Source organism: Mobula hypostoma, chromosome 17 (assembly GCF_963921235.1).
Source record: "Mobula hypostoma chromosome 17, sMobHyp1.1, whole genome shotgun sequence".
Taxonomy (NCBI): domain Eukaryota; kingdom Metazoa; phylum Chordata; class Chondrichthyes; order Myliobatiformes; family Myliobatidae; genus Mobula; species Mobula hypostoma.
In genome coordinates, this window is record NC_086113.1 from 60,885,461 (window position 1) to 60,910,455 (window position 24,995).

Sequence of the window (24,995 nt, forward strand, 5' to 3'; positions counted from 1 at the left end):
GTGATTATTTCTCATTTAAAGATCTGCACAGCTCTTTTCACACTGGGATGATGTGTCAATGTTGCTAGACAAGCCCACATTCCTCACAATCATTTGTGACATCAAGGATAACTACAATTAACATTATACTGTACACGAAATTGATCTACTTTGCCTTCATAGGCTCTGCTGTTAACATGATTGTGGCACCAATTCTGTAATTGTTCCCATTTGTTTCTCATCTCCTGATGTATGCTGCTGCAGTTCCATCACAATGCCATTCGAAAACCTGAAGTTGTTCACATGTAGTTCCATCTCTATTGGTTTATCAAGTCTATTCACAACTATTAATTACCCAAAAAACCTTATTTTTAAAGTATGAATGCTACAGTATTTTCCAAACAGAAAATAAACGTAAAATCAAATTTGAGAGTTACCGAAACAATTTTGAATCAGGTGATTTATTGGAGCAAGTTACATCTCTTACAGTCTTAACTTTTGTTTAGTGTACTTTCATCTTGTAAGAATGCATGATTAAGGTCAGAAGCAATCTATGATTCCAGGCACAATTTTATAAACTCTTTATAAAAAGGTAAAGGTTCATGATTCATGGGATTTTTCCAACATTTTTAGTCCAAGTCTTCCAACCATTAGAATGCTGTGGAGAAGATACAAGAATTCAGAATCAGGTCTAATAGCACTAACTTATATGACATGAAATTTGTTGTTTTGCAGCAGAGGTACAGTGCTAAGACATAAAATTACTATAAATTACAAAAATGAACACTGCAAAAAAGTGTTCATGGGCCATCAGAAATCTGATGAATTATTAAACACAACATGACGCATGCAACTTAACATGTACCATAAAGATAATACATGTGTTCTTTATTAAAAGAATATGCTCAATTTTTGGCTTTAAAATTGCTCTGACCACATTAACACTTTGGCAAAAATCTGACAAGCACTACATTGTCTTAGTCAATGAGATATGACTATATAGAGTCATAGAGAGAAGTACAGCTCAGAAACAGACCCTTCAGCCCATCTAGTGGTGCCAAACCATTTAAACTGCCTAGTCCCATAGCCCTCCATACCCCTCCCATCCCTCTTTCCTTGTTCTTCCTGTCATTGGTATCCATAGACCAAGACAACCGGATCTCTCTGCTCCCACTCCAAATTCCTCTGCAGGTCAGACAAGATGTCCCAAATCCAAGCACCAGCCAGACATTACAGCCTTCAAGATTCTCAATCCTTATGACAGAGAATTGTGCCTATTCCCTTGACTATAGTATCTCCAATTACCACAACATTTCTCTTCTCTCCCTCCTTCTTGAATGGCTTCTGAACCAAGGTGCCACAGTTTGGTTTTTCATCCTTCCTACAGCCCCCTCTCCTATCCACACAGGGAGCAAGCAGCTCAAACCTATTGGACAAGCTCAGGGCTGAGCCTCCTCTAACATGTGTCCTTAGATCCACCTAGCTTTGCCGTTTAGCTCTGTGTCCTACCCTAGAATTACACAAAATATTCTCAAAGTGCTAAAAGTCTGAGAAAAGGTTAACTTTAATTGGAAAGGAGGCAACTAATATTTTCAAGGCTATAACTGAAACTGACAATGTTGATTCATGTAAACAGCCTTTACCTCTGAGAATTTGTACAAGTCATACCTACGCCTGTCCTATGAGATAAAACATTCAGTCCTACAATAAAATTGGAGTTAGGAAAAAAAAAGCCTGTGTTTATTTTGTGCCTCGTATGGCTGTTGGACATTCACAAAGCTCTCCAGAGCCAACTATGCTTTGTAAAGTTCAATCAAAGCTGTGATGCAGAGACTGTGGCAAGAAATTTGTGTGCAAGGTTCTATAACATGGTCATCTTAATACTTTTAAATTGTTTATGAGGAATGAGTATTGCACGAGGCACCGATGAGGATCCTCCTGCTCTTCAAGAAATATCTTGTGATTATAATCTTTAACTTCCTTCCAAGACAGTAGATATCTCAACCCCCAAAACTGTCTCCAAATACTGCAGTTCAAAGTGTCAGCACAAATACATTCAAGCTCCTGGAGTGGAACATTTCATCCAAGTGAAAGTGCTGATATTTTTTAATAACCAGGGTGGTTAGAGGACTGTTTCACTATCCACAGGAATGACTGAGGTATGGAATAAGTCATTAAGGAAGAGCATTAGAATGGATGAAGTAGATGGAAGTTGTGAACACAGTGAGACTGCAGCTATTTCTAGCTATAAAGGGCAGAATATCGCCATTTATTCTTTCACAATTTTTTCAACTCATATTTATGTAATGCCTTGGGTCATATTTTTACTGTTATGTTGTATGTGTTTCATTTTGTGCTGTTCTGTATTTCATTTTGGCAGTTCTGTGAGAGCTGCTTATTTTCAGCTTATGTCTGGGTTACCGTTGAAGATAAGAGATGAGGAGAAATGTGTGCCATCCAATTAGGATGGTCGAATTGAAGGGGAAGTTTCTCTGATTAGGGACACTAAGGTTGGGCTCAGGGCTTCTGGTTCAAGAGGAGATGAAGAGGGAAGATGCTGGAGAGAAGAAGTCGTAGGATTCCACTTGGAGCGGAACCATGATTCGATGAAGCCGGGGTGAGATCGACTGAGGGTCAGTGTCTTGGAGAAACTGTGAGCTCCAACTTCTGCATGTTATACTGTTTCATTAAACTGGGCCCTTTTCTTTATTTTGTTCTTTTCTTTACTATCCCTTTAGTCAAATTTAAGAGTTATAAAAATATCTCTTTTAATCGTATGTGGTGTACCGTCTGTTATTTCGTGGCACTAATTTGTAACGGTAGTGAATTACACAGCATCCACAAAAACAGGGGTTTGGGGAGGGATTGAGCCTCAATCTCACACATTTGGAGATTGTCTTCCCTAGACTTACAGGGCGTTTCATTGTGGGGGTATCGTCTGGGATCGATTTCCTTGGATGCTGTGTGATTGCCCTGAGCATTGATCCAGTGAGTTGTGTGTCTATTGTCTGGTAAAGTGATTACAATACATTGTCATAGATGCTGCAGGAGTTGAGTGGGGGTGTGAATCCATAGGGTTACTGGTAATGAAGGCGTGTGTATTGAGTGGGGTAGACATTCGTATTCCTGATGAATTGTTAATTCGAACTTTAAGTATTGTTAAAGCCGTAGGAACAGTTATGATTGTGGAGCAGAGGTTTGATAAAATGGCGGGCAAAGACTTTGTTTTAGTTCAGACTAGCGGTGGGACTGCCTGGTAATATTGGAGCCCGGTGGGGGGGGGGGGGCGGGGTGTGGGCTGTCCATACTTTTCGAGAGGAGGACAATGTAGGAGAGCAGGCCGAATTGCAAGCCGAGTCTCCTGGAGCTGGGGATGAAGACTTCAAAGATAGGTTGCTCTCGTTTCTGAGGAGTAGTCTGATTTGAAATGTCTAATGAGTCCTCCAGTGAAGAGTGAGACTTCTGAGTTGGTATCAGCCCTTACCTCCCTGGTGAATAAATGGCCCAGTGCCCAGGCAGAGGGTCCTAGCTATCAAAAGTGTTCTCAGAAGTGAAGCCCACCCCCGAGGGGGAAGAGGAATGTGAGACTTGGGGGGGGAGTAGACCATATAACCATATAACAATTACAGCATGGAAACAGGCCATCTCAGCCCTGCTAGTCCGTGCCGAACTCTTACTCTCACCTAGTCCCACCGACCTGCACTCAGCCCATAACACTCCATTCCTTTGCTGTTCATATATCTATCCAATTTTAAATGACAACATTGAACCTGCCTCAACCACTTCGGCTGGAAGCTCGTTCCACACAGCTACCACTCTCTGAGTAAAGTAGTTCCCCCTCATGTTACCCCTAAACTTTTGCCCTTTAACTCTCAACTTACGTCCTCTTGTTTGAATCTCCCCCACTCTCAATGGAAAAAGCCTATCCACATCAACTCTATCTACCCTCCTCATAATTTTAAACACCTCTATCAAGTAGCCCCCAACCTTCTACGCTCCAAAGAATAAAGACCCAACTTGTTAACCTTTCTCTGTAACTTAGGAGATGAAACCCAGGCAACATTTTAGTAAATTTCCTCTGTACTCTCTCAATCTTATTGACATCTTTCCTATAATTCGGTGACCAGAACTGTACACAATACTCTAAATTTGGCCTCACCAATGCCTTATACAATTTCAACATTACATCCCAACTCCTATACTCAATGCTCTGATTAATAAAGGCCAGCATAGCAAAAGCTTTCTTCACCACCCTATCCACATGAAATTCCACCTTCAGGGAACTATGCAGCATTATTCCCAGATCCCTCTGTTCTACATTCTTCAATGTCCTACTATTTACCATGTATGTCCTATTTTGATTAGTCCTACCAAAATGTAGCACCTCACATTTATCAGCATTAAATTCCATCTGCCATCTTTCTGCCCACTCTTCTAACTGGCCTAAATCTCTCTGCAAGCTTTGAAAACCCACTTCATTATCCACAACGCCACCTATCTTAGTATCATCTGCATACTTACTAATCCAGTTTACCACCCCATCATCCAGCTCATTAATGTATATGACAAACAACACTGGACCCAGTACAGATCCCTGAGGCACACCACTACACACCGTCCTCCAATCTGACACACAGTTATCCACCACTACTCTCTGGCATCTCCCATCCAGCCAATGCTGAATCCATTTTACTACTTTGATATTAATGATATTAACTTTGATAATAACGATTGAACCTTCCTAACTAACCTTCCGTGTGGAACCTTGTCAAAGGCCTTATTGAAGTCCATATAGACAACATCCACCGCTTTACCCTTGTCAACTTTCCGAGTAACCTCATCAAAAAATTCAATAAGATTTGTCAAACGTGACCTTCCACGCACAAATCCATGTTGACTGTTCCTAATCAGACCCTGTCTATCCAGATAATTATATATACCATCTCTAAGAATACCTTCCATCAATTTACCCACCACTAACGTCAAACTCACAGGCTGATAATTGCCAGGTTTACTCTTGGAACCCTTTTTAAACAAAGGAACCACTTGAGCAATACGCCAATCCTCCGGCACCATCCCCGTTTCTAATGGTATTTGAAATGTTTCTATCAGAGCCCCCGCTATTTCCACACTAACCTCCCACAAGGTCCTAGGGAACATCCTGTCCGGACCCGGAGACTTATCCACTTTTATATTCCTTAAAAGCGCCAGTACTTCCTCTTCTTTAATCATCATACTTTCCATAACTACCCTTCTTGTTTCCTTTACCTTACACAATTTAATATCCTTCTCCTTAGTGAATACCAAAGAAATTGTTCAAAATCTCCCCCATCTCTTTTGGCTCCGCACATAGCCGTCCACTCTGATTCTGTAAGGGACCAATTTTATCCCTCACTATCCTTTTGCTATCAATATAACTGTAGAAACCCTTTGGATTTATTTTCACCTTACTTGCCAAAGCAGCCTCGTATCTTCTTTTAGATTTTCTAATTTCTTTCTTAAGATTCTTTTTACATTCTTTATATTCCTCGAGCACCTCATTAACTCCAAGCTGCCTATATTTATTGTAGATCCCTCTCTTTTTCCGAACCAAGTTTCCAATATCCCCTGAAAACCATGGCTCTCTCAAACCTTTCCTTTCAACCTAACAGGAACATAAAGATCCTGTACCCTCAAAATTTCACCTTTAAATTACCTCCATTTCTCTATTACATCCTTCCCATAAAACAAATTGTCTCAATCCACTCCTTCTAAATTCTTTCGCATCTCCTCAAAGTTAGCCTTTCTCCAATCAAAAATCTCAACCCTGGGTCCAGTCCTATCTTTCTCCATAATTATATTGAAACTAATGGTATTGTGATCACTGGACCCAAAGCGCTCCCCAACACATACCTCCGTCACCTGCCCTATCTCATTCCCTAACAGGAGATCCAACACTGCCCCTTCTCGAGTTGGTACCACTATGTATTGCTGCAAAAAAACGATCTTGCACACATTTGACAAACTCCAAATCATCCAGCCCTTTTACAGAATGGGCTTCCCAGTCTATATGTGGAAAATTAAGATCTCCCACAGTCACAACCTTGTGCTTACTACAAATATCTGCTATCTCCTTACAAATTTGCTCCTCCAGTTCTTGGTCCCCATTAGATGGTCTATAATACACCCCTATAAGCGTCACTACACCTTTCCCATTCCTCAATTCCACCCAAATAGCTTCCCTAGACGAGCCCTTTAATCTATCCTGCCAAAGCACCGCTGTTATATTTTCTCTGACAAGCAATGCAACACCTCCACCTCTTGTCCCTCCTATTCTATCACACCTGAAGCAACAAAATCCTGGAATATTTAGTTGCCGATCACACCCCTCCTGCAACCACGTTTCACTAATAGCTACAACATCATATTTCCAGGTATCAATCCATGCTCTAAACTCATCCACCTTTCTTACAATGCTCCTAACATTAAAATAGATGCATTTAAGAAACTCTCCACCTCTTACTCTCTGTTTATCCTTAATGGAGCAAACAACTTTGTTATCTTTTTCTTCCTTCTCCCCTACATCTTCGGTCTGAGTGCTCGCGATCTCTGTCCCCTGCCTATCCTCCCTCACACACTGTCTACTAGCTTTCTCTATTTGTGAACTAACCTCCTCTCTCCTAGTCTCTTCAATTTGATTCCCACCCCCCAACCATTCTAGTTTAAAGTCACCTCAGTAGCCTTTGCAAATCTCCCCGCCAGGATATTGGTCCCCCTAGGATTCAAGTGTAACCCGTCCTTTTTGTACAGGTCACACCTGCACCAAAAGAGGTCCCAATGATCCAAAAACTTGAATCCCTGCCCCCTGCTCCAATCCCTCAGCCACGCATTCATCCTCCACCTCATTACATCCCTACTCAGATGTTAGATGACTGGCACTGCTCTGATGAGTGAAAAGACAGCGACTGGTTGAGAGTTTGAGAGGCCGAGCTGCTGATGTACTGAGACCCGTAAAGACACAGAACCCCCTTGCTACCTCTGCGGTCCACATGCAAACACTAGAAAATATGTTTGGCTTGACAGGAAGCCCAATGGAGCTTATAACGGGGTTTCAGAACATTTTTCAGGAGAAGGGGAAGTAGATTTCTGCCTACATTTTTCAGCTAGCGAGGCCGCTAAATTGCTTGCGATGTAGAGGGGCAATTCAGCTAGCTGAGGTGAATTAGTTAAGAATGGGTCAAATAGCGCAAGACGCTCATTCCCCGGACCTGATTGCTTGGGATCTCAGACTGTCTCAGTATGAGAGGAGGAGAATGTGTTGGAGGCGCAGAGGGCTCCATCAGCAGGGTACAATCCTCGGTAGTAGTCCCCTGCACTGAAGTGACCATAGATAGCCACCCTGCTGAGTGGTAAAGGAGATCGTGGCAGAGTTGAGAACTAAGATGTCCCGGTTGTTATTAGTGCGGTGCGCGCCCCCCCCCGCCCCCCGTACAATGGAGCTGATAGGGAGGTGGACACCCGAAGGGGACCGATTACACAGAGGGCTGCGAGAGGCTGGGGTCCTGCGAGAAGGGGAGCGGTCAGTACTGTATGTTATAACTGTGGTGAAGAGGGAAACTTCAGGCGGGAGTGTGAATGACCGGAAACCTCTCAGAGAGTGAGCCCCTGGGTACTTAAGCAGAGAGAGACGTCGGGAAACTTAGGAGAGACCCAGTAAGGGAACAGCCTGGCATCTCGGGGGAACCACATTCAATATATCAAGGAACACCCTAAAGCAAAAATCCCTATTCCTGAAGGCTTAGTGGGGCCAAGCTCCAGTATATCACTACAGACAGAGGGTATTTATGCTAGAGCCATACTTGACACAGGCTTGCAGGTCACTTTACTATACCATTCATTTTACAACCAGTATTTGATGCACTTACCATTGACGCTACTCAGTGTGCTAGAGATCTAAGGTCTTAGTGCGAGTGATTATCTGTATGATGGTTATTTGTCGTTGAACCTGGAGTTTTCGGAGGCAAATGTGGGAATGGCTGAGGTCCCTGATACATTAGTGCTGGTTTGTCTGGACCCCATTGCAAAGGGCAGAGTTTCAGTTCTTATGGAGACAAATACTCCTATTGTGAGGAGGCTAATGGGTGCCTGCAAGCAAAGAGTTGGAGGGAGTTTTCTGAAAACATTGTCTATTAACCCAGTGTTTTGAGGGTGGCCGCATTGGGCCGGATGATGAGCTTAGACGTGGGACTGTCGAGTTACAGCCTGGGGAAGTAGCAAGAGTGATAGGAAACCCCATATTTCCCGCAATGCCTGAGGCCGAGGCCCTCTTAGTGGATACTCTGGAAGACCATGAAGATGAGTTGGGCTAGCCTGCTAGGGTGCTGGTGAGGCCTGAACTGCAGAAGGCCTCAATTGTACAGGTGAACAGGCTGACAGTGATTGTCAGGAACACTATGAAGAGGGAGGTCACCTTCAAGCAGGGCCGCCCCTGACGCACCTCTTCCCAGTGATGGTAATGTCTAATGTCCCTGTGAGACAAGCCAGGTAGAAACTCTCTGAAAAGGGGAAAGTTGACTGCGGAGGCATTCAACTTTGGGCACTCCCTGGTACCTGTGGGTTGGAAGAGGAGGTTGATGAAGATGTTGAAACTGGAAAGGTGTCTTTTCTACCTACGAGTTTGATGTGGGTTGTTCCAAGAGCACTCCTCACAAAAGGAGAGAAAGGCAAAGATTATCTTAGCCCTTTGGAGCGAGGTGGGATGTGAACTGTGAAAAGGCCTTTCGGTCGCTGAAGGAGCTGCTGACACAAGCGCCTGTACTGGCTTTTGCAGATCCCCAATTGCCGTATGAACTGCAAATGCAACCAGACAGGGCTTAGGGGATGTCCTGTATCAGGATCAGGGCACAGAGCTGAGACCTGTTGCATTTGTCAGACGGAGTCTGTCAGCCTCTGAGAAAAACTATCCCATGCACAAGTTGGAGTTCCTGGCATTGAAATGGGCTGTGGTGGATAAGTTAAGTGACTACATTTGCAGGGGTGGAGCTTAGGAGACAATGGCTCCTAATGGTATCTTTGCTTGCATCTTCAGAAACAGCTCTATTTCTATCTTTAATATCTCTATTTTCCCTTTTCAGGGTTCTTTTGAAGACCCTGACCTGGAGTTACACACTGACTTCTGTTCTTTGCGGGAATGGGACATGCTCTCGGGGTCTCATGACTGGCTGCTATTCAATATACCAAGGACATGGCCTAGAAGAGTAGCGCACCTTCAGGGTTTCGGGATTTTGTAGCTCTGGAGGCGGGTGGACTCGAGGTCGGTGCCACTGCCAGGTATGTTCTGAGAGTGGACGGAAGACTGAAAGCAGCAAGCTGGCTGCCGGCTGTGTGCCCAGAGACCCAAGTTCTTTGGACACAGAGCTCGGAAAAAGTGACGCAAGACTTTCAACATCATAAATCAGCAAGTTGTTTGTTATATCTCCCCCCTCGCTGTGAAATGGGGACATCTCCTTTTCCCTTATTAAGGAGACAGAGAGCCTGTGGTATGTCGAATTACCGGGTGAACGAGTAGTCTTTTGCTGCTGGTTACGGATGGCGGGGGAGCTGGTGGGGGCCTTTGGGGTTCTAACATTTAACTGTCATTCATGCTTTGGGGCACTCCTGTTTTCGTGGATGGTTGTGAAGAAAAAGAATTTCAGGATGTATATTGTATACATTTCTCTGACATTAAATGTACCTTTGAAACCTCTGTGGTACCAGGTTTGAGGTGAGAACGGACAACAATCCCCTAACATATCCTGACCTTGGTGAAACTAGATGCCACAGGCCATCGGTGGTTGGCGGCGTTGTCAGCCTATGATTTCAGCCTGAAGTACGGAGGAAGACACTGCCTACGAGAGCCACTCCATTGTCCCACTTGAAGAGTGTGGCGCCACTTGACCTAGTGTGCATGGATTTCCTATCAATAGAGCCAGATGTCTGCAACATGGCGAATGTCTTGGTCATAACGGATCACTACACCAGGTATGTACAAGCCTTCCTTAACAAGGACCAGAGGGCGTCCACTGTGGCCAAAGTATTATGGGGGAAGTATTTCATTTATTACGGGCTCCCAGGCAGATACATAGCAATCAGGGATAAGATTTCAAAAGTAGGCTCGTACATGAGCTACTGAGCATGCTTGGAGTCAAGAAGTCAAGGACTATGTCTTATCACCCGCAGGGTGATCCCCAGACCAAGAAGTTTAATCAGACCTTGCTAGACATGCTCGGAACCTTGGAGGTCAATAAAAAGGACAAGTGGAGTCAACATATTGCAGATCTGGTCCACTGCTACAACTGTACACAAAATGATGCTACTGCGTACTTACTGTAATACCTGATGTTTGGGCATGGACCTCTGTTTTGGGAACAAGGAAGATCCACCACCAAAGACTCATCTGAAGTATGTGTCTAATATGAGAAGGGAGCTGAAAAAGGCTTATGAATTATCTGAGGTTGCGGCTCCCAAGCAGAATCAAGGAAATAAGAGGAGGTATGAACAAAAGGTGAGGTTCTCCTAACTCATGCCTGGAGACCAAGTCCTCATAAAGTATTTGGGGCTACCTGGGAAGCATAAGTTGGCTGATTGCTGGGCAGCTCCGCCCTGTGTAGTGGAGAGTCAGGTGCCAAATGTAGCAGTTTTCCGAGTGAAACCAGAGCTGTCAATGGGCCTGTCAAGATTCTCCATCAGAACCAGCTTCTACCTCTGGGACAAGAGGTGCGTGTTGATCTGAAGTCTGACCTGGACCGTACACCTAGTAACAGGACTCTGCGACAACATTGGGGGGGGGGGGGAGAGGGTGCTAAAGGACCAGCAGAGAGAAGGATTAAACCAGCGCCTGCCCCCGAATGGGATACGGACTCGGAGGATGAGGAAATGAAGGGTGTGGTGTACGCTGCCTTTCGCCAACTCCCCAATAATTGAGGAAGAGATTCCCACCCTTTCTCACACTGAGGCAGGTGGGGGGAGGATTAGCAGTGCTCAGGCAGGCTTGCAGCTGGACCATGAAGGGGATGAAGTGGAACTCAGCCAAGGGGCAGTGGGATCCAAGTTGCAGGAAGGCGCGAGTGAGAGACCGGGCAAGGCCTCACCATATAGACCAGAAGTGTCCCAAGCAGTGTCTGAAACTGAAGAAGTAGATGATGGGGTAAGGAGGTCTCAAAGAATCAGGAGACCCTCAGAATTGCTGACCTATGTAGCACCAGGAGAACAGAGAGCTACGGCTAGCCCTCTAGTGAGATATGTCACTACTCCTTACAAATGGATTGGAGGTGCTGACATCATGAAATTCCTTTGAAAATGGTGTTAGTAAGATGAGATGACAAATTATTTCAAGGTCATGAGGACGTGACTATTCTGGTGGGGGGAAGAGTGTAATGCCCTGGTTCATATTTTTACTGTTATGTTGTATGTATTTCATTTTGGCAGTTGTGAGAGCTGATTATTTTCAGCTTATGTATGGGTTTTTGTTGAAGATAAGAGATGAAGAGAAATGTGTGCCATCCAACTAGGATGGTCAAATTGAAGGGGAGGTTTCTCTGGTGACGGGCACTAAGATTGGGCTTGGGGCTTTTGGTTCGAGAAGAGATGAAGAAGGAAGATGTTGGAGAGAAAAGGTCATAGGATTCCACCTGGAACGGGACCATGATTCGACAAAGCCCGAGGTAAGATTGATTAAGGATTGGTGACTTGGAGAAACTGTGAGCTCCAACTTGTGCACATTAGACTGTTATGTTAAAATGGGCCCTTTTCTTTTATTTTTGTTCTTTTCTTTACTATCCCTATAGTCAAATTAAGAATTATAAAGATAAATCTTTTAATCGTACGCAGTGTACCGTCTGTTATTTCGTGGCACTAATTTGTAACGGTAGCAAATTACACAGCATCCACACAAACTGGGGGTTTGGGGTGGAATCGCACCTCAATCTCACATGTTTGGCAGGGCCGGAGATTGTGTTCCCAGCTGAGGAAGCCATGGTGTTTCATTTAAAATGTAGCTATCACAGCAATTCTGATTTTATTTAGCTCCTCAGCAAACAATCAACTGGGACTAGAACGTGGTCCACATTACCTTACTCCAGCAACTAAACCAGCTGGCATGAATTTTCTTGAATTGTAGAATCTCATTCCCATTATTCCAGTCAGTGCCCCTGAAACAACTTGAATATAAAAAGGCATAAGTCGGCTGAGTGGAAAGTACAAAACCAAACAGATATTTGACAACCTTCTTCAGGTCATAATTCATGCAAGACACACATTTAAAATAACTGGTGTTCTAAACAAACCAAATATCACTTCATCAGCCCAAGTAGATGAGAATATATTCAAAGGCTAGTCACTCTTTTACATATCAAAGACCGAGTACAGTTCAAAACCATGGACAGGAGAACAAACATGTAGCGATTTGCAGTTCTATGTTTCAAATACAAACGGCTGAGAAACCATTTCCCTCCTCACATTCTGCGTTAGTTTAATTCCTGATAAATTTTAAATTTATCTGTGATTGAGACTATAATACAGGTTACAGAATCAATACCAACAGTGTAATGATTGGAAGAATAAACAGTGAAAAATTCCATCCTTTTGTCCTTAAATCCTAACAGTATATCATCTGGCTCACATGGTTGTTGTTGCCAGCCTCCTTTGCAACTTACCAAGGTTACCTCTACCATGCCGCCTTTAAATTCTCTGGGACCTGTTAGAAACCACTGTTTTTTCTAAATAATACTTTTTTTTAGAAAATAGGTGCAGGAGTAGGCCATTCGGCCCTTCGAGCCTGCACCGCCATTTATTATGATCATGGCTGATCATCCAACTCAGAACCCCGCCCCAGCCTTCCCTCCATACCCCCTGACCCCCGTAGCCACAAGGGCCATATCTAACTCCCTCTTAAATATAGCCAATGAACTGGCCTCAACTGTTTCCTGTGGCAGAGAATTCCACAGATTCACCACTCTCTGTGTGAAGAAGTTTTTCCTAATCTCGGTCCTAAAAGGCTTCCCCTCTATCCTCAAACTGTGACCCCTCGTTCTGGACTTCCCCAACATCGGGAACAATCTTCCTGCATCTAGCCTATCCAATCCCTTTAGGATCTTATACGTTTCAATCAGATCCCCCCTCAATCTTCTAAATTCCAACGAGTACAAGCCCAGTTCATCCAGTCTTTCTTCATATGAAAGTCCTGCCATCCCAGGAATCAATCTGGTGAACCTTCTTTGTACTCCCTCTATGGCAAAGATGTCTTTCCTCAGATTAGGGGACCAAAACTGCACACAATACTCCAGGTGTGGTCTCACCAAGGCCTTGTACAACTGCAGAAGTACCTCCCTGCTCCTGTACTCGAATCCTCTCGCTATAAATGCCAGCATACCATTCGCCTTTTTCACCGCCTGCTGTACCTGCATGCCCACTTTCAATGACTGGTGTATAATGACACCCAGGTCTCGTTGCACCTCCCCTTTTCCTAATCGGCCACCATTCAGATAATAATCTGTTTTCCTATTTTTGCCACCAAAGTGGATAACTTCACATTTATCCACATTAAATTGCATCTGCCATGAATTTGCCCACTCACCCAACCTATCCAAGTCACCCTGCATCCTCTTAGCATCCTCCTCACTGCTAACACTGCCATTCAGCTTCGTGTCATCCGCAAACTTGGAGATGCTGCATTTAATTCCCTCATCCAAGTCATTAATATATATTGTAAACAACTGGGGTCCCAGCACTGAGCCTTGCAGTACCCCACTAGTCACCGCCTGCCATTCTGAAAAGGTCCCGTTTATTCCCACTCTTTGCTTCCTGTCTGCTAACCAATTCTCCACCCACAATTTTTAATATATAAGAGTTGTACTTTTTAACAAACTTAATGTATTTTTCACAGTATGTGGTTGTTCATCCCCACTCACTGGCAGAAAGTGGTATAGCATCTAAATTAATCATTTATCACCTTTCTCATTTTCCATTGACTGTGTATTAGCACATTACCCACATGATGTAATTGTTTTGATTATGTAGCCTATTAACTAGTTTATTCCAATCTAAGGAATTTTCCTTATCTTATTATAAAAGTGATGGATTTTTCAGTCATCATCTTTATTCTTTATGCCTTCACATTCTTTGTTTCATTTACCTCTTAGCATTGTTTCTCAGCTCTTTATTTAGTTTGCTTAGTATTTTTGTTTGGTTGTACTCTAGAATAAACAATCATTAGAATTGAGACTACTTATCATTCCTGACTCCCGGAAGAACCCCAAGGATCAGAAAATAAATAAGAGATCCAACAAACCCTAGTTCCCACAATTCCTTTAAATGCACCATACCCCAGCTTCCATGCTCCCCTATAAACTCACTGGGGCCCCACTTCCTACACTCTCTCTAAACTCATCATCGCCCCATTTCCTGTGATTTCTCTAAACATACCAGATCCTCCGTCTAATGCACAACCCTGTTTTAACATATCTGAAAATTCACTGGAAATTTTACACTACTGTGCAGCATCTAAAAAACATGAATTCAAAATGTATTGGTGTATTAAAAGGTATAATGACATTCAATTGTCCAGAAAATCTACCAGTCCAGCAACAAAGAACCAAGAATTTGACCGTAATTATTCCTCTAATTTTAAATCACAATTGCTCTTACTGAAATTTAAACCCGTATTCCCATTAAGCTGCAAATACCACAACATGTGATTAGGTAGGACCGGGTTGGTGTTTGATAGCATAAACCTGAAGTCCTCTTCCTACACCGTGTATTCACCAATTGGAAAGCAGCCATTTGCAAACCCCAAGTCCAACACATTGAAACACAATAAATCAGCAAATAAGATATGAAGTATCTGGTTTTTGAGGATTATAGCCTTGGTTTAAGAGCAAGTTAAGACCACTTAAAAATCAAATGGTAGTAGAACCAACTGCAGAAAGACTGGCACTATAAAAAGCAGGCAAATATTTTAAAATACAGTATGTTGTGGATTACAATTATATACAATGAAAGTTCATTGAAGCTGTGAATGCCAGAAAAGGAGGGTCTTAAATAAAAAAAAACCCAATATACAAATAATGTCACAAGAGACACAGTCTGAATACTCACTCAGAGACAACCATATGTTTTTGGGGTTTTGGGTGATCTGATAAGCACCGATCCCTGCTACACTCCCAAACAGCAGGCCAGCTGCTAAGGAAGGCACGCTCCCTGATGCAAAATGAACAATCCGTTATTCTTTGTTACAGTAACATTACTGTGTTGTGTTTATAGAACAGGAAATATACTTTAGCAGCCCTTTGCAATGTTCTGAACATAACACGTCATTCAAATACAAGGTGATACTTTCTAAAATAGAGTGGACATGAAAGAAACTGGATCCCAGAAAAAAAGTAAACTACATTATAATCTGGTGATCGACACAGTGCAGGAAACAGTTCAATTAACTAACCAAATTGGAAAAAGTAGGCCCGTGTGCTGCTTCAGCTACATTAATTCTGCAGAGCCAACTTTGTTCTATCATATTACCTTTTATTCACCCAGCTCAGGGAGTACTCAAGCCTCAGTAAGCATTTTGGCAGCTCCATAAACGCATTTCTTGACAATTACTGAGTGTTTTGTGACAGGCAGGATTCTCACAGATAAATGATGACCGGAGCAAATGCTCACAAGTTCCTTTCACAAATACCTGAACTATGAGAAATACAAATACGACGATTACCATGACTGTGACAAAAATCACATCCATCATTCTGCTCCACAGATTAATGAGTGTCACAGCTAATCAAAAGTCCTTTCATGGATTGTACCTTTACATACACGTGGTCTTACAAAAGTACTCCAGAGGATGTATGAGCTTATGCATGTAAAAGTTTGGGCACCCCTGGTCAAAATTTCTGTTACTGTGAATAGTTAAGTGAGTAGAAGACGAACTGATCTCCAAAAGTCATAAAGTTAAAGATGAAACATTCTTTTCAAGATTTTAAGCAAGATTAGTGTATTATTTTTGTTTTGTACAATTTTAGAGTGAAAAAAAGGAAAGGAGCACCACGCAAAAGTTTGGGTACCCAAAGAGATTTGAGCTCTAAGATAACTTTTACCAAGGTCTCAGACTTTAATTAGCTTGTTAGGGCTATGGCTTGTTCACAGTCATTGTTAGGAAAGGCCAGGTGATGCAAATTTCAAAGCTTTGTAAATATCCTGACTCCTCAAACCTTGTCCCAACAATCAGCAGCTGCTTAGCACTCTGAAAATTAAAATAAATGATGCCCACAAAGCAGGAGAAGGCTATAAGAAGATAGCAAAGCATTTTCAGGTAGCTGTTTCCTCAGTTCGTAATGTAATTAAGAAATGGCAGTTAACAGGAATGGTGGAGGTCAAGTTGAGGTCTGGAAGACCAAGAAAACTTTTCGAGAGAACTGCTCGTAGGATTGCTAGAAAGGCAAATCAAAATCCCCGTTTGACTTCAAAAGACTTTCAGGAAGATTTAGCAGACCCTGGAGTGGTGGTGCACTGTTCTATTGTGCAGCGACACCTGCACAAATATGACCTTCATGGAAGAGTCATCAGAAGAAAACCTTTCCTGAATCCTCTCCACAAAATTCAGCATCAGAAGTTTGCAAAGGAACATCTAAACAAGCCTGATGCATTTTGGAAACAAGTCCTGTGGACTGGTGAAGTTAAAATAAAACTTTTTGGCCGCAATGGGCCAAGGTATGTTTGGAGAAAAAAGGGTGCAGAATTTCATGAAAAGAACACCTCTCCAACTGTTAAGCACGGGGGTGGATTGATCATGCTTTGGGCTTGTGTTGCAGCCAATGGCACGGGGAACATTTCACTGGTAGAGGGAAGAATTAATTCAATTAAATACCAGCAAATTCTGGAAGCAAACATCACACCATCTGTAAAAAAGCTGAAGATGAAAAGAGGATGGCTTCTACAACAGGATAATGATCCTAAACACACCTCAAAATCCACAATAGACTACCTCAAGAGGTGCAAGCTGAAGGTTTTGCCATGGCCCTCACAGTCCCCTGACCTAAACATCATCGAAAATCTGTGGATAGACCTCAAAAAAGCAGTGCATGCAAGATGGCCCAAGAATCTCACAGAAGTAGAAGCCTTTTGCAAGGAAGAATGAGTAAAAATCCCCCAAACAAGAATTGAAAGACTTAGCTGGCTACAGGAAGTGTTTACAAGCTGTGATACTTGCCAAAGGAGGTGTTACTAAGTACCGACCATGCAGGGTGCCCAAACTTTTGCTTCCGATCCTTTTCATTTTTTTGTTATTTTGAAACTGTAAGATGGAAATAAAAAAGTAATCTTACTTAAAATATTAAAGAAATGTGTCATCTTTAACTTTATGCCTTTTGGAAATCAGGTCATCTTTTACATGCCACTGTACCTGATGTTTCAACGTAGAACTGAGCACTGATCACTACAATATCTATCGAGTCCACATTTGGCAGAACCCTTTCTGATCAATGTACTTAGACATGTTAAACCTCGAGAGTTATTGTTACGGTTCCCAATGACTTCTCACTGTCACACCAAGAAACAATGGCCAATTTGCAGGCTTATCTCTCAATGACTTTATCAAGCCATCGACAAGAGCGGACCAACCTTAGAGACTCCAGATCGGGGTTCATATGCCTAGTGGTTCAAGTATGAGTTAGACAAGGGTGGTGGAGACACTACTTAGATTTTACAACAGATGAAGCTTTGCAATACAAGGATAAAGCAATATAAAGAGATGACAACTTCAATAAGTGCCACTCTATTTGGACGTTCAGTGACTTTGCCATCAAGTGCCCAATATGAACTTCCTGATATTCATCACTGAAGTTAAACACCTACCAGAAGCCTATGACAATAAGAGACAGGGTATCCTGCAGCAAGCAACTTAACAGCAAGGTTTTTCCACCAGGTACAAGGCACGTCAGGAATATGATGACATACTTTCTGCTTGCCTGGATGAATACAGCTCCAACACTCAAGCTCCACAACATTATCCAGGACAGGGGATCCACTTGACATGGCATCTCCTCCAGTAATACTGGTGCAGCACAGCAGGGGTATGTTTCAATGATAAAATACTCCGCAATTGCTCATCCAGGTTAATGAGACAGCACCTCCCAAACACATAACCTCTACCATTGCAGAGACCACAGGTGACAAATGCAAAGGGAACAGCACTTAGAACTTCCAGTCAAGATGGCACCAGTGAACATTACCTCCGCTGACATCTTCCAGAGAGTCAATTATTTCACTTTTTCTACGTCTTTTACTCATTCTTTTTACATTGTGTTTCAGAAACTGTTGGAGCCTATGACTTGCAGTCGAGTTCAGTCGAGTGACCTAGTTCTTTGCAGTCCCCAAGAAAATTCCAGGAGAGGACCTTGAACAGGAGACAAGAGACGGGGCACGGGGCCATGATTGAATCCATTTCTCGCCAAATGAAGCATCAAGGAAGATTGAAACGTTGAGGCGAAAACAGAGGAGGGCAGGTCGGTGGTTGCTCGACACGGGTGGGGGCAGAGGTCAGGAGGCCTTGTGGGCTGGAGTTCAGCCACAGGGTGGCAGTTGCTCCCCACAGAAGGACCAAGTTCGAGCTGTCGCTCTCCTTGGTGTTTTTGAAATTCCAAGACACATGTGATTATTGGTGTATACTGTAGTTTATATTGGTCTCCTTCAGTATTTCTGTATTTTCTTTCTTGTTGCCAATTGTTGGGTGGGTGATATGTTACTTTTTTTTTGGCAAGGAAGGATTTGGAGATTTGGGGTCTGATGTTCTTCTTGATTTTTTTCGATGTGAGTGACCTGTTAGATTTTTGTGTGCAAGGGAGGAGTTAGAGGTTTGATGTTATTGTCACTGTTTTTTCTCGCCCGTGGCAGGGACTTGGAGTTAGGGATTTGATGTTTCAGCTGCTGCATCCGGGTGGGTGATCTGTTTGTTTTTGTGCGAGGGAGGGATTGGAGGGGTGTTGGGGTTTGCAAGTTTTGTTTCTTTTTCTATTTGGTGCAGGGGGGGAGGGATTAAATATGAAATATACCGCACTCCTTGTATTTCAGTGCCGTGACCAAGGAGCTTCCAGCCCTATCAAAACTCATCGTCAAATTTCCACCAAGCAAGACAAAGGGCAAAACAGTGACATGCAACAGCCATTTTATACCCTACCGCTCCATGACCTGCCAAATCCCTCTACTGCCAAGCTTACCACAACTGAGCTGGAGCCTTCCTTGTTTATAATGACCAGATAACCATTAAAAAAATTGCCAAAATTAAAACTAGCATTAGTGTTAAGACATTCCTGTAGCAATAAACTCCTATTATAAAACTAAACCAAGTGGATCTTTGCAGTAGAAACATAGAAAACCTACAGCACAATACAGGCCCTTTGGCCCACAAAGCTGTGCCAACATGTACTTACTTTAGAAATTATCTAGAGTTACCCATAGCCCTCTATTTTTCTGAGCTCCATGTACCCATTCAGGAGTCTCTTAAAAGACCCTATCGTATCTGTCTCCACCACCATTGCCAGCAGCCCATTCCAAACACTCAGCACTCCCTGCGTAAAAAACTTACTCCTGACATCTCTCTGTATCTACTCCCCAGCACCTTAAAACTGTGCCCTCTCCTGCTAGCCATTTCAGCCCTGGAAAAAAGCCTCTGACTATCCACACGATCAATGCCTCTCATCATCTCATACATCTCTATCAAGTAACCTCTCATACTCCGTCGCTCCAAGGAGAAAAGGCCGAGTTCACGCAACCTATTCTCTTAAGGCATACTCCCCAATCCAGGCAACATCCTTGTAAATCTCCTCTGCACCCTTTCCATAGTTTCCACATCCTTCCTGTAGTGAGGTGACTAGAACTGAGCACAGTACTCCAAGTGGGGTCTGACCAGGGTCCTATATAGCTGTAACATTACCTCTCGGCTCTTAAACTCAATCCCACAGTTGATGAAGGCCAATGCACCATATGCCTTCTTAACCACAGAGTCAACCTGCGCAGCAGCTTTGAGTGTCCTATAGACTCACACCCCAAGATCCCTCTGATCCCTCACACTGGCAAGAGTTCTACCATTAATACTATATTCTGCCATCATAGTTGACCTGCCAAAATAAACCACTATTACTACTACTCAGGCCTAGGGGGCCGGCGTCGGGCATGATGACGGACTCTCCACTTCTCCCTCTCCCTCATCTACAGTTCATCTACATTAGCTGTGCAGCTGTCTTCTAGGAATGTGTTGTCCATAGTCTAGGGAGGGCGCCCAGGGTTCATCCTCCCGTGCTTGGGCTCCCATATGATGACTAGGCCGGCAGGTAGCTCGGGGTGGCGTAGACAGTGCACTGCTAGTTGCAGTCTTCTCGCCTCGATTTTAGTGGTGAGCATCGGTAGGTTGTTATAGAGCTCGATGTTCGTCATGTGCTGTTGCCAACTCACGTCAAGAGCCATCCGGAGCATTCGTGTATAGCAACCATCTAGAGACTTCCGCATCGTCTTGGTGAGTGTCCACGTCTCGCATCCGTACGTGAGAATGGACTCTATGACTGCTATGAAGATCCTCTTTTTAAGCCCTCTGGTCAGATTCGACTTCCAGATTTCCTTCATGTCGTTCATAGCTGTCCACGCCAGCGCCTTCCATATCTTTATGTCCTTCTCCGAACTCATCATTCTTGACCCGAGGTACTTGAAGTCAAAGACTTTCTTAATGGTATCATTCTCTACGGTCTTGGTGTGCTGCAAGGAGACACTCTGGTACCGTACATCTTTATAATCGTCCTTGATTACGCTCTGCGTCAAGCTACCAAAGATCATGATAAGCTTGGTTTTACCATAAAACCAGGATGAACCAAAAGGGTTAGACCAGTTACACTCACAGATCTCGATTTTGCAGATGACATAGTCCTGCTCTCTGACCAGATGGAGGAAGCACAGCAGCTACTGACAAAAGTGGAAATTGAGTGCAATAAAGTTGGACCTCACCTAAACGCTAAAAAGACAGAGTACAAAATAAACCACTTTACACTTATCTGGGTTGAACTTCATCTGCTACTTCTCTGCCCTGTTTTACATCCTATCGATGTCCCGCTGTAACCTCTGACAGCCCTCCACACTATCCACAACCTTTGTGTCATCAGCAAATTTACTAACCCATCCCTCCACTTCCTCATCCAGGTCATTTATAAAAATCACGAGAAGGGGTCCCAGAACTCTTTGCCTTCTGTGAGCAAGCCAATTCTGATCCACAAACCAAGGTCGTTGGATCCCATGCCTACTTACTTTCTCAATAAGCCTTGCATGGGGTACCTTATCAAATGCCTTGCTGAAATGCATATATACTACCATCTACTGCTCTACCTTCATCAATGTGTTTAGTAACAGCCTCAAAAAATTCAATCAGGCTCGTAAGGCACGACCTGCCTTTGACAAAGCCATGCTGACTATTCCTAATCATATTATGCCTCTCCAAATGTTCATAAATCCTGCCTCTCAGGATCTTTTCCATCAACTTGCCAACCACTGAAGTAAGACTCACTGGTCTATAATTTCCTGGGCAAGCTCTACTCCCTATCTTGAATAAGGGAACAACATCTGCAACCTCTCCATCCCCATTGATGATGCAAAGCTCATTGCCAGAGGCTCAGAAATCTCCTCCCTTGCCTCCCACAGTAGCCTGGGGTACATCTCATCTGGTCCCGGAGACTTATCCAACTTGATGCTTTCCAAAAGTTCCAGCACATCCTCTTTTTTAATGTCTATATGCTCAAGCCTTTCAATCCAGTGTAAGTTATCCTTACAATTGCAAGATCCTTTTCCGTAGTGAATACTGAAGCAAAGTATTCATTAAGTATCTCTGCTATCTCCTCCGGTTCCATATGCACTTTTCCACTTGATTGGTCCTATTCTCTCACATCTTATCCTCTTGATCTTCACCTACTTGTAGAATGCCTTGGGGGTTTCCTTAAATCTGCTCACCAAGGCCCTCTCATGGCCCCTTCTTGCTCTCCTAATTTCATTCTTAAGCTCCTTCCTACTCGACTTTTAATCTTCTAGATCTTTATCATTACCTAGTGTTTGTGCATTGTGGAAATCTAATGCACATCATGAATTTATATTGGTGTCCTTAAAATCTAATCTGATTTATTTCATGATTAATTTATTCTCAGGATTATTTCATTTAAATTGTTGTTGTCAGACATCTGCAAGTAGGTGGTGGTGAAGCGGGCTCTTCATCCGGTTATCAAAGCTCTCAGCATAGACCTTTACCTTTACGTCAGCATTGGAATTGCAAATTTCTGTACTCAGTTAGCAATAGTTTTCTTTTATTGACATCAGAAAAGAGTACTGCGCAGTAACTCTTGTATAACCCTGCATAAATTAAAGTCAGTCATCAGACTGTTGCTTGCAAATTGAAAATAAATTTTTAAATGCTTTTATACAAGAGGCGAAAAACAGTTTTACAAGAGGCAAAAACACACATCCAACACCAAATCAATGGTAACAACTCAAAACTCAGGAGCCATTAGTCAATCTGAATCATACAATGCAATAATTTATCAATGGTTAATGTACGATAAAGAAGCAAAAGTTAAAAAGACAATTTGAACAACTTCTTCCAATAAACCTTTTAACTAAAAGTGAGAATGAAGAATACAGTAACACACACTCAATCTCTTGTGTTTATGATGAATAAGTCATGTTACACAAAAAAGAGAGTCAGACTGGAGCTTCCTCACTTCACCACAGAAAGACATGGGACTAGAATAAGGACAGCTTACTCTCCGTGCTGGAACAGACACACAGTGAGGAGAGAGGTGCTCCTTCACTCCCTGATGCTAGGACACTGGGGGGAAGGGTGCTCCCTCACTGACGCAATGACAGTGGGGAAAGGGGAGCTCCCTCACGCTCTGATGCTAGGACATGGGGTAGGGAGAGAGGAGTAACTTTGCTGACATAGGGACACAATGGGAAGGGTGCTCCCTCACTAACATAGGGACACAGTGCTCCCCGACGTTGGGTCACAGGATTGGGAGAGGGGAGGTCTATCACTAGCATAGTGACACAGTGGGGAGAGGGGTGCTCCCTCCCTGATTCAAGGACATCAGGGAGAAGGGAGCTCCCTCCCTGACATACAGTGACACAGCGGGGAGAGAGGAGCTCCCTCCCTGACATACAGTGAGCTCCCCAATGCTGCTCGCCCACTCCCACCACCAAAATTTCTTGTAGGAAATCACCGGCGCACAAGCCACGACACTTCGTTCCCGGTGCCCGAGAGTCTCACCGGCCCTGACGTAGCCCAACACCCCGCCGGAGGCCACCAGTGCTGCGTAACCGAAGCCCAGCCAGTCTACCGCCATTTCTCTCGCCATGTCTCTGAGCGACAGTGTGAGCATGCGCACCACCCCGCGGAGCCCTGGGCACTGGCAGAGCGCAGGCGTAAACGTTACTCTCAGCTTTGGTCCTGGTAGTTGATGCGGGTGTTTGAGAAATTAATCCGGAAAAATGTTTTACAAACGTTGGACGGATGCAATATATTGCAGCAACTTGTTTTGTAGGCAAAGATTAAGGGCTGTCGATAGAAGGAGCAACTCGCAAAATATTGGAGGAACTCAGCGGGTCAGGCATCATCTCTGAAAATGAATAAAATGGAAAGGAAATAAACTGGAAAGGAAGGCCAAGAGGAAAGAGGAAAAGATGGGGGCGAGAGAAAAGAGGATAGGTGAAGCCAGGTGGGTGGGAAAGGTAAAGGGCTGAAGAAGAAAGGATCTGATAGGAGAGGAGAGTGGAACATTAAGAGAAGTGGAAGGAGAAGATGATAGGCAGGTGAGGAGAAGAGGGCCAGAGTAGGGAAATGAAGAAGGGGGAGGGGCGAATTTGCTGGAAGTTGGAGATATAGATGTTCATGCCATCAAGTTGAAGGCTACCTAGGTGTTGTTCTTCCAACCTGAGAGTGCAGAAGAGGAGGACATGGACTGACATGTCAGAACGGGAATGGGGATAGGAATTAAAATGGTTGGCCAATGGGAAATTTTCCAGATGGAGCTGAGATGCTTGACAAAATGGTTCCCCCAGTCTACGCCAGGTCTCACCATTGTAGAGGAAGCCACATCAGGAGAACTGGATACAGTAGACAAGCCCCAACAGATTCACAGGTGAAGTGTTGCCAAACCTGGAAGGGCTATTTGAGCCCCTAAATGGAGGTGAATGGGCAGGTATAGCATGTTTGCCGATTGCAGGGGAAAGTGCCAGGAGGGAAATTAGTGGGGAGGGATGAATGGACAAGGGAATCATGGAGAGAGTGGTCCTTATGGAGAGTGGGGTGGGGTAGGGAGTAAATCTGTATTTGGTGGTAGGGTCCTGTTGAAGATGGTAGACTACTACTACTACGTTGACTCAGGCCTAGGAGGCCGACGTCGGGCACGATGACAGACTCTCCACTTCTCCCTCTCCCTCATCAGTGTGTTCAGTTCATCTACATTAGCCGCGCAGCTGTCTTCTAGGAGCGTGTTGACCATAGTCTTGGGAGGGCGCCCAGGGTTCATCCTCCCATGCTTGGGCTCCCATATGATGACTAGGCTGGCAGGTAGCTGGGGTGGCGTAGACAGTGCCCCGCTAGTTGCAGTCTTCTCGCCTTGATTTTAGTGGGGAGCATCGGTAGGTCATCATAGAGTTGGTCATGTGCTGTTGCCAACTCACGTCAAGAGCCATCCGGAGCATTCGTGTATAGCAACCATCTAGAGACTTTTGCATAGTCTTGGTGGGTGTCCACATCTCGCATCCGTACATGAGAATGGACTCTATGACTGCTACGAAGATCCTCTTTTTAAGCCCTCTGGTCACGTTCAACTTCCAGATTTCCTTCATGTCGTTTATAGCCGTTCACGCCAGCGCCTTCCGTATCTTTATGTCCTTCTCCGAACTCATCATTTTTAACCCTAGTACTCGTAGTCAAAGACTTTCTTAATGGTATCATTCTCTACTGTCTTGAGAGTACCTTCATC

General features: G+C 43.8%; 1 protein-coding gene across 1 annotated transcript; it reads right to left on the reverse strand.

Annotated features, from left to right (window-relative positions):
- Positions 1–424: 424 nt before the first annotated feature.
- LOC134358066 (transmembrane protein 14C-like) lies at positions 425–23,431 on the reverse strand. The gene is made up of 4 exons (XM_063069984.1): positions 23,276–23,431; positions 15,091–15,192; positions 12,068–12,155; positions 425–637 (listed from the first exon to the last, which is right to left on the reverse strand). The coding sequence occupies exons 1-4, from the start codon at positions 23,385–23,387 to the stop codon at positions 580–582; spliced, it is 360 nt and encodes a 119-aa protein (XP_062926054.1). The 5' UTR covers positions 23,388–23,431; the 3' UTR covers positions 425–579.
- Between the last annotated feature and the right edge of the window lie 1,564 nt (positions 23,432–24,995).

What these genes read in the sequence shown, in the direction of transcription:
- LOC134358066 (XM_063069984.1), bottom strand. Translation starts at nt 23,387, where the DNA reads ATGCTCACACTGTCGCTCAGAGACATGGCGAGAGAAATGGCGGTAGAC. An exon ending in GTTGGGCTACGTCAGGGCCG is followed by an intron (nt 15,193 to 23,275) that starts GTGAGACTCTCG and finishes ATTTTGCATCAG; the next exon opens with GGAGCGTGCCTTCCTTAGCA. An exon ending in AAACATATGGTTGTCTCTGA is followed by an intron (nt 12,156 to 15,090) that starts GTGAGTATTCAG and finishes TTTATATTCAAG; the next exon opens with TTGTTTCAGGGGCACTGACT.